The sequence below is a fragment of the Petromyzon marinus genome, chromosome 11, assembly GCF_048934315.1.
Source record: "Petromyzon marinus isolate PM22_M1 ecotype Great Lakes invasive population chromosome 11, UKy_Petmar_22M1.pri1.0, whole genome shotgun sequence".
Taxonomy (NCBI): Eukaryota; Metazoa; Chordata; class Hyperoartia; order Petromyzontiformes; family Petromyzontidae; genus Petromyzon; species Petromyzon marinus.
Window position 1 is genome coordinate 12,083,036 of NC_133677.1, and position 16,912 is coordinate 12,099,947.

The following is a 16,912-nucleotide window of genomic DNA, read 5'->3' on the forward strand; positions in this document are numbered from 1 at the left end:
TATTGAATAACAATATTTGAGGCCATTGCCCTATTGGCTTTTCAGGCCAATATTATCCGGCAACATTTGCTAAAGCAATCAAACGCAGAACCGCTTTTGACCTTCTGGGTCTCTTTTAGCAGAAGCGGGCTTGTTAAAACAAATGCTGCTAAGGGTTACCAGATGTTATTCAAGACAATACGCATTATTGTATTACCAACTCATTATGCACTGTTGTAGAGTGGCATTATGGGTAAAATGATATATATATAAACAGAACTCAGATTAGTTTTTCCACATTATTATAGCATGGTTTGCTCTGTACGAAGCGAAACAAGTTCAACAAACAAGCATACAAAAAATATTTCTTTTATATTAAAAAAACATTCCACAGGAGGATAAAGAAGAGTATCTGGAGTCACGCACTTGTAGTGGTCGAGAGGCATCGCCGTCTCTGCCGGCTGCTTGCCGAGCAGGCCGGGCTTGGCCGTGGGGGTGGCCGGCGAGGCCAGGGGCCTGAGCAGGGCTCCGCACACGCACAGCTGCGCCACAAAGGCCCCCAGCAGCAGCAGCGCTCCCCGCCAAGCGTACACCTCGATCAGCAGCTGCTCCCTCCGCGTGACGTTTGGGGAGGGAATGGCATTCAGAATCAGAATTGGCTATATACACGGCTCTTTATCACAAATATCCAGAAGGGCATAGGGTGAGAAGGTTACAACAACAAACAATACAAAAAACACCATAAGAGTGTAAAGTATAGGAAAGGTAAACAAATATACATGAAAGTACATTTTCTTTTAATCTTCCCTGGTATTTCTTTTTCAGAAGCGACATGGCCACAAATGATAGCTCAACGAAGTGGCTTATCATGTGGAGATTTGAATCGATTGGCGGTGACCCGGGTCACGATGGTGACCCGGGGGTCACAAAACCTCCATAACTCCGAAACTAGAAGGCCTATGAAGACGGGAGATGTCACTGAGCCCGATACGCACGCCAAATATGGAAATAAAAAGCACACGCAAAACACCCATAAAAAAGGGGGGCTGCTGGGGATTTGTGCGTGGCAACGGCTGTTTATCGCTTGTTTTGAAAGTACATCAGGATGCTGGTCTGGTCATTTCCCCAGCACGTTCTGCTTCTTACGGGGGCGGCCACCCCCTTGTCATTGGCAGCGAGACCACTTGGAGGCAATGGCGCACCGGGCGCTTTGTTGGTACGGCCGGCGGTCACGGTCGTGCTGGCGGGATCGACATCGTCGTCGTCGTCATCATCGCTCCCAGCGTCGCCCTCCGGCGGGACAGGGTGGTAGTACCAGCGATGCTCCCAGGAAAAAAAAACCTTAAACTATGCCCGGCCCAACAATATTTTGCGGTGACCCGGGCTACCGCCAATCGATTCATTTATATCAGCGAATTGGGAGGGTGGGTATAGGTAACGGTGCATTGCGGCGAATGCCCGCTTCACGCCACTGCCGGTGGCAGGGCGCTCGAGGGAGCCGCTTGAGAGAGTATTTGACCCACGCCTTAATGCTTAACACGTAGTAGGCTTTCGCGACTAATATTAGCCACAAAAAAGAGTTTTTTTTGGATTAGATTGCGTAAATATAAATGCGTCGTTAAACCCGCCAGCACCTGACACAGCCAATTGGTAAGGTTTGTTATGTAAACAAAACATGCTAATTCATTATTAGTACAGCACACCGGTGTGTTGGACAGTAAACACGCAATTTACAATTTGAGTACGACGTTTCGCCAGAAATTATACATATTTACACGATCTAATCCAAAACAACTCTATGATAGGCCTTAAAGCTTGCCAGATGTTTGGGAAGAAGGGCTGGGAGTATCCACACTTTACCCCACAACGCCCGACCTGAATGCCGATCGACTACCTTGTTGTGCATCCATTTACACCGCTGGATGGACAGAGATGGAAGGGGGGGGGGACTTAAGAACCTGACGCAGTTGTTTAAACTCCCACGCCGGGAGATTCAACTGGTGACCTCTAAAATGCGAGTCCAGTGTGCTGATGGCTAGCAAAGGCTAGTATAGATCACGGTGATTCAAGAGGGCTACAAGAACTCGAGGGTTTTTTTCCTGACAGCGATGGGGGGGGGGGGGGTGGTGGGGGAAATTGGTCACGTTTATTAAGCAGCACAGTGCTACCTCTTATCTCTGTGCCAGAAATGAGGCGGTGCCACTGTAGGCAGGGTCCTTTACGATCCAATCTCTCATGAGGATCCTGTGAGACTGTAATAATAGGTACTGGAAAAGGAGGTCTAATGATGTAGATGCTCACCCCGAGCCCTCATTACTTTGATGGTGCATTGTCTTTGAGCTGTACGCCTTTTGGCGTCATCTGGTCGAGCACCAATTGGGTCGAGGACAATGCATATATTATCACAGTATGTTTTTTGTTTCCATTAATCACTGCAGGTATTGTGGTTAATGGAGACATGAATCATTGTAAAAAGGTTTCAGTTTTGTTGCCAAAAAAAAGGGGAAAAACCCTATTATTACATTTTGGTACTGGCAAAGGAGGTCTAATGATGGATAGGCAGTAATTACAGATGATTTTGAGTAACATGAAAACACTTTCAGTTGATACATTTATATGAACAAAGAACCAGAAGCATCAAATGTCATAAGGGCTGTCTGTAGGCATCTGGTCAGAGACATTCATTTGGCAATATTTGGTGAGGCAGTGAATAGAATTTCCAGCCAGGTGGCGCTATAGTGCATGCCTCTCAATCTGGAAGTTGTGAATTCAGAATATTTATTTATACTGGAGGAATCCGATGAGCTATGAAGCTATTTTTCACAGATGTTCAGTTGGGGCAGGTTAGAACGTTAGATGTTAATTCAATTCTCGGTCAAAGGTTGACTTAGCCCGTCATCCTTCCATGGTTGAAAGCATGAGCACAGCTTTGTGTGAAGCTATCAGTGGTTGTTCTAAAGAGACATTGGCATATGTCACAGGATTGTGGAATTTTCACCACTGGCTTTGGAGCACCTCCACAAACACCACCGCCACCATTACAGTGCTCATTTTAGCAAAGAGACACTTAGACTTTATGAATGCGAGGCCTTTTGAAAATCTCAAATGCTGAAATTGCAACTGATTTAAATAGGAGTACAGGCATAGTAAATGCACAGTAAAATGAAATGCAGTACATGGGCCCAAACAATATTCAAGTTGGGATAATTCGTCGATTTATCACCTAAACATTTTTCTGGTCCCTTTCAATCTCGTGGTAGCCCAGATATCTCGCCTCTCTACAAGCCACACACAATTGTAGAGAGCTTATGATGCCAATGACATCACCAAGCCCTGCCCATCACCTCCCGTCCAGCAACACACATGATAATGGAGGTGATTATTTTTTAAATATTTATTTGGTTATCAGATAAGTTTAGTAATCAGTTACTAAACCAATCAGATCGCCCAGCTCTGGACTGGACTTGTCAAATGCTAAAATATAACACCGCTAAATTGTTCGTTTTAAAATGTTACCACATACATTAATTAAATTTAACTACCATAAAAAACGGAGGAGCCGGAGAAAAATCCACGCGACCATGGGGAAAACATGCAAACTCCAAATATACAGCAGGCGTCAGGGTTGTGATCAAACCCACGACCTCGCGTATACGAGGCGAGGGAGTTAACATCTCGCCAGCGCCGGCGCGCCATAACTAAATTGTTACCACTGAAGTTGTAGCCACCTTAGGCGGTACCGCTTTGTGTTCTGGTCCCACGGATGACCAGGCGCCTGGGTGAGTTTGCTGTCTCACCTGGACCACAGGCGCCAACACGAAGGTGCCCACTCCGTTGCCGGACATGGCCAGCCCTGTGGCCAAGAGCCGATGCCTCTGGAAGTAGCGACTGACAATCGCAATCGAGGGGGAGTAGCACAGCGCGAAGCCTAGGCCTGTGGTAACGTAATGGCAGCAATGCGTGACATGTCATCAGCAGCAGCAGCAGGCATGATCAATCCACTGCTGAATGAAGGCCTCTTCAATTCATCGCCATCCCCCGCGGTTTTGCGGTGATGTAACATGCTTGAAATACGTTTCGGCATCAAGAGCCACTATATTCAATAGTCACATTTCAATAGTCATTTGTCAAATGTGACCACTGACTTTATAATGCCAGATACATATCCTAGGATGTAACTGACATAAAGTCAAGTTCCAAGGGAAACAAGTAGGCTTTCTTAAACCTTGCCACATGTGACCTTACATTGATGTCGGCTTTTATTCGAATGACCTAATAATTAACCAGAGTATCTGTAATGTCGGCCTTTCGTATATAACCCATTTTTTGATTCGCAGTGTGCTGGATTGGTAAACAGTAACTTGTGTCGTTCTATATATTGCTCTCCTATAAATATACCACAATTATTTTACTGTGGTTTGAGATGTCGTTGTCTTAAGTGTTAGGAGATAATGTTTTTGCTTCACTTACAAAACACGGTTAGCAAATAATGGTAGTTCTAGATTTGAAGCTTTCGTGACTGCAAGGATTCATACGCTTTGGTTTTATTCGGTAAAGTCACGTAGGTAAAACAAATTAAAATAAAATAAACAATTAAAACATGACGTTTCGGAGGCAACGCAAGCTTCCGTCTTCAGGTGGGACCAGTCACAGACACTTGGTGCAGCGATTTTGGCTGTGACTGGTCCCACCTGAAGACGGAAGCTTGCGTTGCCTCCGAAATTGTTTATTTCATTTAAATTTGTTTTACCTACGTGACTTTACCGAATAAAACCAAAGAGTTATAATGGTAGTGTTATATATTTAACCTATAAATAAACAGATGGAGTGCTGTGGGTACAGTTGTTACGCACTGCACTATGAATCCGGCAAGCTGCGTTTGATTTCAGGCCACAATTGACATCAGTGGCTACTGATATCAGAGTTCGTACTAGGCACGCTCTTTCACCGTGCTGCACTGACCAGCGTGTTGAAGTGTGATCCAACAACACCTGTGACCAACATGCCATTGGAGGCCTTCAACCAGAAGCAATCTGACAAATATATGTAAATTACTATTATTACAACTTGCGATTGAATGTTACCATACAGTTTCCCCTCATTATTCGCGAGGGATGGATTCCGGATATGCTCGAGAATATCAAATTTCGCGGATAAAGATATTGGCCAACGAAAACATATCACCGTAATATATTACCTTAAATAAATACATAAATAGGCTTTCTCTGTCGTTACTTAATCTCATCGCTTAATCTCATTTTATCTCATCACTTTATCTCATCATTTTATCTCATCACTTTATCTCTCATCGCTTTATCTCGTCATTTTCTCGCATCACATTCTCTCTCATCCCTTTACTTATCTGTCTCTGCAGTTGTGTAGAGTTCCAGATGCGATTCGCAGATAGCGAAAAACGCGGATAGCAATTTCGAGAATAACGAGGGAATACTGTCATTCCAATATACATAATCTGCAGGGGGTGACACCTGTAAACTGGTTTCGTCACATGCAGTCCTCAGGCAGTCGTTGACTCACCAGCCATCAGTCCCAGGAACAGGTAAAGGAATTCGATGGTTGGGGAAAAGGAGGCAATGATGAAACCGGAGGATGACACCAGGCCGCCAAACATCACCGTGGCCCGGCAGCCGAAGCGAGTGCTCAGCAGGCTTCCAATGGGTGCTGCAACACAGCACAGTGGCCACGCCAAGTGAACGGACGTCAACAGGCTCACATGACATTGGCTTCTCCAAGACAGAGGTTCTTTGCAAGGCATCTAGCTACCATGAGAGATTCGTTCATGAGGCTATCCACATATACAAACACAGAGACAATTTCAACCGAGAAGATGGATTCTGGCTTAGCAATCATTGGAAGGATTTGATAAACCATTTCGGGTCTTCATTGGTTGTTCACGCTTACGGTGGCTTTCAGACTGCACCCATTATTTTCGTCTCCCTCCTCTTTTCCGAACATAGATGGACTCGTCCATCTGAACAAGCTCTCAAATCGTTCTCCGTGGTGCTAACGTTAAAAATAACCGCCACTTTTTTCAAATTTTCTTGCTGTGGTTTTCACACCTGATGATGATTGCTTATGTTGCGGTCGAAACGTCGTGAGAATTTTATTGTTTTATATTTTTATTATTTTGTTTCCCATCTACGTGGCTTTACCGAAAGAAAGCCACGAGAAACAAGAATATGAATCCCTGCAGTCACGGAAGCTTTAAATCAAAATATACGCGATGGTTTTTTGTTCAGTTTAAGTTAAAATGTACAGGTGGCTAAATGTGCAATGGATATATTGAGACAATGTATAATGATAATGATAGGCGTACACAAAAGGCTGGGCCCTTGTAGTTTCTCTTCTGAAGCTGCGTAAATTTACAATAAGTTAAATTGATGAATGTTCTGATTCAAACAATGCTTATCACATATTCTTAGTTTTTTCGGTAAAGTCACGTTGAAGAGAAACAACAAAATAACAAAATATATATAAAACAATAAAAAATTCTCACGACGTTTCGACCATAACTCAAACGGTCATCATCACCTGATGATGACCGTTTGAGTTATGGTCGAAACGTCTCACCTGATGATGACCGTTTGAGTTATGGTCGAAACGTCGTGAGAATTTTTTATTGTTTTATATATATTTTGTTATTTTGTTGTTTCTCTTCAACGTGACTTTACCGAAAAAACTAAGAATATGAATTACTGCAGTCACGAAAGCTTTAAATCAAAATGCTTATCACATTTCTATTAATTTAATTCAACAACTTCTAAGTGTAAACTACATCTTGTTGAAAATCCAACAAGCGATTTTATCCCTGAAGCCAGAACCCAAGTATTGCCACTAATAATATAATTAAAATCATATTTAAATTAAAGTAAATATTGTCCCATTAACGCATGAAATTGCTTTTAATCATGTAGTTGAAAACAGTTGCTGATGCACACATCACGATTCTTCTCAGAACAGTGAACATTCAAAGTTTAGATTTGTTCCGTGATGTGTAGTTCTCCCTTCTATCAAGAATATTTCCCAGATAGAGTTTTTTTTGGGGGTTAGATCGCGTAAAGATCTAACCCAAAAAAACCTATTATGGATGATATTTGGTCATGAAAGCCCTACTACGTGTTTAACCAATATTACCCATTTATGTAGCTTTAAGGTGGCAAATTTATTGCATAATCACTTTTACATTTAAATTCACCAATGATCAGATCGCCTTTCTATACATAAAAAGAAATTATAATACTTTTTGGTTCTTTTTGTGATTTATTTATTTACATTTTTTGTATTCCATATTTATTTATTATTTATTTTTTCACCTACGTGACTTTACCGAAAGAACCAAAGAGTATGGATCCTTGCAGTCACGAAAACTTCAAATCTAGAATAAAATCAAATAAGCCGTTTCTTTAATTTTCATGTACTTTATTGTATTTACAACCTACCTTTCTTATGTTATTCGTTGCGCGCAGTTGCAATTTACTTTGCTCAGTCGGCGTGAGCCGCTCAGGTCGTGATGGGTTTCTTTTTTTATTCCTGTTGCTCTACACCCCCTGTAGCGCTCCGGTTCCATTGTAATGCGCACTGATGCCTATTTTATTGAGGGCGATATTGGCACACAAAGTAAAGATTGGTCGATTTGATTGAGATTATATTTCCCATGCCCCCAATCAATGTCCATAAAGCTGATTATGTGTGTCCCTATGCCGTGACTGCCCGTTATGGCAAAATGGGTTTTCCGTTTTCACAGGTAACACGAAATGAATTCCCCTTGCAGCTTGAAGCGCGCCATTGCACTACGTGCAGTGACGCCGTCCTATGAATTAGTATCGAGCCAGCCCTGCCACTACGCTTGCTTCATATCGCACCTCGGATGTAGCACGGTTGGCTTCATATGGTGCGAAAGATGATCAACATACACACATATGTCAGTGCGTGCTAGGTGAGTGTTGAGTGTCTGTGAGTATCAGGTGAGTGGTTAATTGTTTTGTACGTTCCAGGTGAGTGTCGTAATTTACATCTCTGTCTCAAGTACAGGCTGTTTTCCAGTGTACAATTAAATTGCGTCAAGGTTTCCCTTCCATTGATCAGTGCGGATGTTCGTACCAAACAGCATGGTGGTGCAGTCCATTATTGAGTTAATCCATGCAGTTGTAGATGTGTCCTTTGAGAAGTGTTGTTGAAACTCCACGAAGAAAATTGGTATGCATCTGCAATGGATTACACGAATTACACAGAGGGTGCAAGTTGGTTTGTATATAGTATTCAATTTGAATACGAGGTGAACCCAGTAAGCATGGAACGTTGGGCCGATGGATCCAACTGCTTGCCAACGTTGGGCCAACGTTGCAGGTTTGATATCAGCCATTTCGATGAGCTATCATGTGTGGTCAAGTCACATCTGATAAAGAGCTAAGAGCTCAGTGCGATTTACCTGGTAAATAACGTAGTTTAATTTACAAAAAATATATAAATACAGGAAAACTACAAATGCCTCTACAAGGACTGCACAGATAATCTATGGGACCCTTTTTGCCAGTATCAAGATGATGAAAAAAACTAATAGGTTTTACCCTTTACAGCAAGGATACAGGTGTTAAGATGTTCAAACATGCAAAGCATGTTTATTTTCATGTTTTACCACAAGCATGTAGATGTCAATGCCTTGCGATGTCTATCTATTTGGTGTTTGAACATCTTAACACCTCCTGTATCCTTGCCAGAAAGGCTGGAGCCTATTCGAGTACGCAGATAAATTGATCACATATGCAAAGTAATCTGAAAATTACTCAATTGGAATTTTAACATCGCAAACATCGACTCCCTACTGTGAAAAGCTTTGGCAGAACCCTCTTTAAAATGATAATCAGTGAGGCTTTCATAATAAATCCAAATAAAATAAGGAGTATGTGGCCAGGAATTAAGGATGTCTCTGCTTGATATATTTTTAAGTTTTGGTTATTCAATATCAATTTGATGAAAAAAATAATAGCTTTTTTATGATTTCTGCCAATAAAACAGGAGGCGTTAAGATGTTCAAACACCAAATAGATACCTTTTGCAAGGCATCAAGGCTGCATTAACCACACATACCTGTGGAAAAGCATGTAAACAAACACGCGCTGTAATAATAGGGTTTTTCCCCTTTTCTCTGGCAACAAAACTGAAACCTTTTTACAAGGATTCATGTCTGCATTAACCATAATACCTGCAGTCAAAATGCAAAAAAAAACATACTGTGATAATATATGCATTGTCCTTGAAACTGATTGGTCCACACCAAGGGACGTCCCATGGTGTGGACCAATCAGTTTTGTTGCCAGAAAAAAGGGGAAAAACCCTATTATTACATTTTAGAAGTACTGGCAAAGGAGGTCTAATGATGTAAACACGCTCTGTTAACACTGTTACAATTTTTGTTGTTGTTCTTGGGTAGTAAGTGTTGTTACTAATTGCTTATGCCTCAAAAGTACAGAAAATGGCTATTATTCCCCACAAACTTTGCTTTTGTGACCAGGACAGTGATATTTAGTAATTTACCTATTTTTCAGAACATTCCAGATAGACTCAGTGCTGAGTAAACTTGGAGTAACTTCTAGAACATTCTAGAACTTTCCAGTAATATAAATAGTAGTATAGATACAGGGGCCTTAAGCCCACCAGTTCAGTTTAGTTCCAGCTGCCTAAGTGGATACATTTCTGCATTTTTCTGAGATGGCATCAAGAGGCTGCAAGCATCCGGCAGACGCATTTTGCTATGTCTGCGGCCAATTTATCAAGACAAGAGCGAAAAAGTACTCTGTGGAAGCATCTGCTAAGACGTGTGAGGCCTACAACAAGGCATATTTCAGAATGCCTGTCGGGGATCAAGACAAACCCTGGGCACCTTATTTCACTTGCAAGCAATGCAAAAAACTCTGGAAGGTAAGATGGACAATTGTTGCTCGGAATTTTATGTTATAAAATTTGTAAAAAAAAAATGTTGAAGTTTTACATTTTTAAATGTTTTACAATTTTCAATGTTATTGAAAAAATACATCATATATGAAAAATGTTACGAGAATTGCTTACACATTAGTCATGGGTGAAGTAAATAAATGTTTTGTAGGGTGGTACAGAGGGGAAAAGAGAGCCATGAAGTTCGCTATCCCAAGAATTTGGCGGGAACCCACTGACCACTCAAGCAACTGCTACTTCTGCATGGTGGACCCTTCCAAACGTCGGACTGGCAGAAATGCACCTGCTATCACGTATCCGGACCTTTCTTCATCGCCCCGATTCCACACTCACACGAGCACCCATGACCCACTCCTCCGGAGAGAGAGCAGCCGTCTTTAGTAGAGAGCAGCAAGTCAGAGAGCGAGGAAGACGCTGTAGATCCAGATGACAATTTCAGAGGTGGAGCTGAGGAAAGAAACCCATACTACCCCAATCAAAACGACCTCAACGACTTGATCAGAGATTTTGGTCTCACCTGGGCTCAAGCAGTGGAACTTGTTGGATAAAAGTGTGCAAGTCGCAGATCAGAGGAAGCGTCACCAACCTTTTTGCAGCTTCTTCACCTGTCAAGATAGACTCTGCTTCTGCCACAATATGACCAGTCTGTTCGAGGCAATCGGAATCGCTTGTAACCAGAATGAGTGGCGCCTCTTCATTGACAGCTCATCCAGGAGCCTCAAAGCCGTGCTGCTCCATCATGGTAACAAGTACCCGTCTCTTCCCCTGGCTCACTCGGTGCACCTCAAAGAGAATTACAACAGCATCAAGACCTTGCTGGACGCCTTGAAGTATGATGAGTACGGCTGGGAGGTCATCGGAGACTTCGGCATTCTTGATGGGTCTCCAAGGCGGTTTTACCAAGTTGCCCTGCTATCTTTAGGACAGCAGGGACACCAAGGTGCACTACCACAGGCGGGACTGGCCACAGCAGACCGAGTTCTCTGTGTGGAGGAACAACGTCAAGTTTGAGCCACTGGTGGACCCCCGGAAGGTGCTGATGCCAACACTGCACATCAAATTGGGCCTTATGAAACAATTTGTCAGAGCTTAGATAAGGAGTTGGCAGCCTTCAAGTACCTTCAAGACTTCTTCCCTAAGCTGTCTGAGGCAAAGGTCAAAGCCGGTGTCTTCGTCGGACGACAGATAAAGAAGATCATGGAGTGCAATTAATTCCCCAAGCTCACTAGTAAGGAGAAAGCGGCTTGGAACAGCTTTATCGTAGTGGTTCGTGGCTTCCTGGGCAATCGCAAGGTCGAAAACTACGTGGAGTTGGTTTAGACTCTGGTGAAGAACTACGGCACAATGGGCTGTAGGATGTCCCTCAAAGTCCATATCCTTGATGTCATCTTGATGAAATCAAGGAGAGCATTGGAGCGTACTCGGAAGAGCAAGGCGAGCGCTTCCACCAGGATATACTGAACTTTAAACGCACTACCAAGGACAGTATAACGAGAACATGATGGGAGACTACATTTGGGGGCTGATTCGTGAAAGTGATTTACAGTATAATCGTAAATCTCGAAAAACTACTCAGTTCTAAATCTTTTGTAGTCATTTTTGCATAAATCTAGCATAAAATCATGTTAATTTTGATTCATGTTGTTTTTTTCTGACTTTACATGAACGAAAAGACACAAATTCGCCCGTTTTCTCATTGAAAATAGGTGCATTTCAAAATATCACTGTCCTGGTCACAAAAGCAGAGTTTTTGGAGAACTAATAGCTATTTTCCATACTTTTAAGGTATAAGCAATTACGAAATAACACTTACTACCCTGGAACAAAAATTGCGTCCACAGTGTTATATATGGGCATTGTCTTTGAAACTGATTGGCCTACACCAGAAACAGCCTTCTTCATGGCCTAGTCTCACCACCAGTGTTAGACCAGAGAACACCAAAAGGCGAACAGTAACACCTGTTTTATGTACATAAAGTGTAAAATCCATTCTTATTTTTAATCATTTTGGTTACTGGCAAAAAGGTACCATATTAATTCAATGTATTTTCTGCAGGTGCTATTAACATTTAATAGTTGGTTAATGGAAACGTGTTTCTCGACGTTCATCACGAGGGCAAGTCCTCGGGCATGACACGTGTAATGAGCGACTTCCGCGACACGTCGTGTAGAGGGTACTTCTTTTATTCTTACATGGGCACAACACAGGCCAACGACTCTATCGGCTACACACACGGCCGATCACTCGGTGCGGTTCCACTATCCACACTCGGCTACGCCGCTGCCTGGCGGCGTGACGAGGATGGTGATGGAAGCCCGCAGGAGACCTTCCACGTGGCCGGACGACGGAGAGAGATGACGGAGAGAGATGACGGCGAGCAGCGACGCAGTCCGGACCCAAGACCACACACACGAACCCCGGCCCGCCCCTGCTTATATCCCCCCAGGCGTGGCTAGGCTCCGCCTCCGGCCACGCCCTCTCGTGGAACCTTCGAGCAGGTTCCCGGAGCATCTCGGCCAGCCCCGCCCATTACCTTTGCCCCACATAGCTCTCCCTTTCTGATTGGATGTTTTCTTAGCGGTGCCCGTACCTGTGCTGCCCTTTCCCAGCCAGCAGGTGTCATCATGTCATTACACGTGTACATTGGCGCCCTGTTTATGCATTTTGTTACAGTTTGAGCTCAGTGACCCTGGCTGCATGCCAATGTTTTAAGGGAAGGCTGCATATGTATGAGTTGCATCGCTACAATGCCTGTGACAAAACAAAAAACCCAACCAGCTGCCAGGGGCTCACTTCCACATTGCTCAGTGGACTTTATGCCATCTGCACTATGTTTTCAATCACATGGCAGTGTCTTTAGTGGTTTGCTGATGTCCCCTTTTCGTTTTTGTTTTATTTAAGTAGCTGTGATGACACCTTGTCACGTGATATTCACATGGACGCAACGACATGGATGCAACGATATTCACATGGACGCACGGTGATGAGCACAGCCCTATGTGCAAAAAGCAGGAATCTAGTTGCTTGGGAGTCTAGATTCACATAAAATCCTGATTTCAATATCTCACTTGTGTCTCAGGATAGAATCGTAATGCAACCACGCATTATCATATATATTACATTACTATAACAGATAGTTTCGGGGTGAATCAGTGGTGCAATTGTAAGCAAACTGAGCTAGAAACCTGGCTTCCCGAGTTCGATTCTCGGCCACGGCTATATCGTTAGTGCTGAGCGATGTCTGAACCGGGGATGCATCCCCATCCTACCTCCTTCAATTTGTACTCACCAGCGTGGTGAAGCATGGTCAAAACACCCTCATGACCGACCACGCATGGGGATGCTTGGAGTTTGGATTGACGAAGGGCTGTAAATTATTATTACTGTTATTACATAATGGACAGCTTAAAGGGCTGAGCCTCATCGGATTAGAAAAATAAGCCGGCAATTTCAACACCCTCTGTTCAAATGGCAAGTTATATAAATGACATTAATAGAGTAGAGAACCATTTATTTCCTCATCAAATAAAGGACATTGACAAACCGAAAAAAACTATATTCACCAGGGCTATATAGCTCTTTTTCAGAAGCGACCTGGCTACGAATGATAACGAAGTGGCTTGTCATCGTGTCGAAATGTATAATAGCAGCCAAATAAATACAAAATATTTCCCCCTGACCACGAAGGAATGATCGTATGCCAGTGAAAAATCAGTTCACACGTCTTTGTGGGATGGATTTTTCTGAAGTATTCGTGCGGAATTAACCATCCCGTGCGTATTTATTCCTCCACAGGGAGTTTGAGTAACGAGTGTGCACGAAGGTGGAGGCTCCGCTGAAGGTGGGAAAACTGAGTAGTTGAGAAGTGGATCGGGTCCCCGAATTTGCGGCACTGGAAGATCGCACAGAAAGGCCACGATGGGAGACATTGGTGTGGACAATCTAAGCCCGGACGGTTGAGCATTGGCCTCACCAGTGTGTGTGTGTCACGCGTGTCATGCGAGTTTACATTGGGTCGAATGACAACAGAGCCGCGGCCTGAAACATAATGGGGTGATGGCACAAAACTACAGTAGACATCGGAGTGAATTCATTTGTAACAAACACCAAAAAACAAATAGAAAATAACGTATCCATGGAGGCTGCAGGCCATCAGCGGCGTAGTTTGGGGGGTAGACAGGTCAAAGGTCGGAAAAACATGAATCTCCCAGCAAATACGGGTGTGTAAACATGTATGTGTGCTTGGACAAGCAATTCTCAAAACACGTTAAGGACAGTTCAACCAAGAGGGGCGGTAAACAAAACATGTAATTATGCCGACACATTACGTGGTGTGACAAAACAGGATTTGTATCACAACTAAATTTACGAAAAATAAGCTCCGAAAGAATCGTACATATTTAGGCTGCAAAGCAACATCATCATCAGCCATGATAAATCCACTGCTGGATGAAGGCCTTCCCAAGCTGTCGCCATTTCGTGGTCCCTGTGATGTAACGATCCATCTAGCACCTGGGCACAGGCTGAAATAAAAGGCCTACATCTTTTATGGCCACTCTTGCCCTATACTGGCGTATCAGACGGCATGCGATTTTCAACGTTGTGGCACTTTGCATTTTCTGATTTATTGTGGCGACGTTTTTACTCTCGAGTTTGTTAGATATGTTCACTCAAACTGCATGTGCGTGATTTTTCGTACCGATGCAGTCACTGACTGCCGCAGATGTTATCACGGTTTACATTACAAGTACATTGGATGCAATAGAGTACTGAATGAGTGGCCCATCGAAAGATCTAGATCACCTCACGTCTCCCGTGACTTCTGTGTGGCCACTCCCACTCTCGATCCGTCCCCTCTCCCCGCCCCCTTTTGAAAACAGATGCTGCTTCGTGCAGCTCACTGCAGCTTGCTCCTTCCTTCTCTCTTCTCTTTATTTCCTCTCATCATCTCATCCCCAACATTTTGGCCCAGCCTCTCCCTCTCCTTATACCCTTCCTGTACTTCTTTCTCCCTGCTGCTCATCCTGGGTCGTGCCTTGCTTGTCTTGGGAGCTTCAATCCCGGCAACACTCCCCTTGCCCTGTCAGCCCTTCTACACAACTGCCTCTACTCCCCTCCCCGAGTTGTTTTACTTCAATACAGGAGAATTGCTATGATCCTATTAATTTCAGGAGCTAAGGTCTGTAATAAAATCATAATATCCGTGGCCCTCTTTAAATTATTTTAAATAATCTGCATTGTATCTCCCACTCCCCCCATCCCCCTCAAGTTAATTGCGGAACAGATTCTCATTAATCGTGTTTATTTCCATGAATAAGCAGAGTAAAACCGCGGCTGACCCCGCGGAGAGTCGGAGCAGCTACAACGGGCTCCCCACACAGCCACGTATGAGGAGCTCTACTGAACACCAGTGGCGCATTCCACTCCACCCATGGAGGTAGTCCATTTGGTAGGAATGGAAAATATTTTTTGCGCAGCCGTTCGAACGGCTTGTTTAGGGCATGGCCGTCGAAAAAGGCTGGTTTGGGTATGGTGATGTGGAGACACTGCAATCCGTGGTTGATGTGTCATTATTCGCAGCATACTGAGCATGTTTATTATGTTTTGCTAATGCGCTGTTATGAAGCCAACTCGTAAGATGTGACCATTTCAATCTTGTGCTGTAGTTCACAAGTAATCAATGTCATTTGTTTAATGCTGCGCAGGTAAATCCTTTCAAAAAAATCTGTCTGGATTCAGGATTTAGGACAAGTTGTAACTTTTTGATTGAATGAAGTAAAAACCTTCACAAGGATGTGTAAACGGCCTTCAACTGATACCCCAACAAAGTGGTTTATCACGCGGAAATGTATAGCGGCAATCAACCGCATGTTTCTACATGTGAAGGGAAAAAAGCAGAGGATCCGAAGAAAAATCCACGTGCCCACGGGGAGAGAGAGACACGGAAATTCCAGCTCATGTACAAGTCCTTGGATGATAGCGAAAAATCATGAGAGATGGTGGCGGCTAAGGAAACCTTCATCCAGTCGTGGAATTGCCATGGATGATGATGATGATCCTGTTTACTATGCAGATGTCAATGCAAAAACCTCTGAAAAAAAATTCCTGGTTAAAAAAAAAAATTCCCGGTTAAAAAAAAAAACAGGCCAAAGTATTGTGTTGTTGAAAATATGTAAACGTCTATTTGTTTGGTGAAACGCGCAGATGTCTCCATTAGCAACAATGGGACACATTGCCAGTGCGGTTTTGTCTCTGTTAGTCAAGAAGCGAATCTGGCCCTCGGCGTATTCTATACAATGTGACATTATTTCATAGTGTGGATATATTCTTTAAATTTACTTTATTATTCAATGCATTAGGTATAAGAAAAATGCACGTAAAAAACACCCATAGATGAGAAATTTGTTTTGATTAACGATAAAATAGAAAAGTGTCCATTGATAACAAAGCCGATAGCGATATCTAATATCTGAACTGAGCCCCCACTTTTTCAACCTGCACCGAATGGCGAGTGGAGTATGGTTAAACAACCCCCATGACTGCCACGATATAAGGACCTTATTCCATAGTGTAATTTGGAAAAGCTGTTAATTATTATTATTTGAAAATTAGTTGAAAATTCGATAATAATAATAACGATTATCTTGGTAATTGAGATAAATTCAACCATACGGCATATGAAACCGTTAAACGTTCACAAAAAAGAGGTCAGCAGTTCAACAATCACTAGATGAGAGTTCAAGAGTGGCCAATGTGTGTACAGACTGGCTCTTCAACAAAGCAATGCGAAATTTCCACCACCGGCCCTGTAACCGTCAGCTGAAGATGAGCACATTCAAATGTCCACGTATAAGGACAGGGACACTTTGAGCGAACATTTCTCTAGATACAAAGGCAAGGCATTCTCTGAGAGTAAAAACGGTGATGACGGGAACACGATGACAAGTGTGCGGAGAACCGGTA

The 16,912-nt window shown here is 43.2% G+C and overlaps 1 protein-coding gene across 5 annotated transcripts in view; it reads right to left on the bottom strand.

Moving 5' to 3' along the window:
* The window catches only part of LOC116941460 (monocarboxylate transporter 12-like), a 52,402-nt gene that overhangs the window by 15,119 nt on the left and 20,371 nt on the right, over positions 1–16,912 (bottom strand). For 3 of the 5 annotated variants that reach the window (XM_076066379.1, XM_076066380.1, XM_076066381.1), the window contains 4 exons: positions 8,098–8,201; positions 5,515–5,658; positions 3,777–3,913; positions 406–584 (listed from right to left, as the gene is read on the bottom strand). In XM_076066379.1, coding sequence (XP_075922494.1) covers positions 406–584; positions 3,777–3,913; positions 5,515–5,658; positions 8,098–8,201 — 564 coding nt within the window. Of the gene's footprint in view, positions 1–405; positions 585–3,776; positions 3,914–5,514; positions 5,659–8,097; positions 16,910–16,912 lie in introns of those variants that run through there. The other 2 variants (XM_076066378.1, XM_076066376.1) reach the window with 2 other exon arrangements.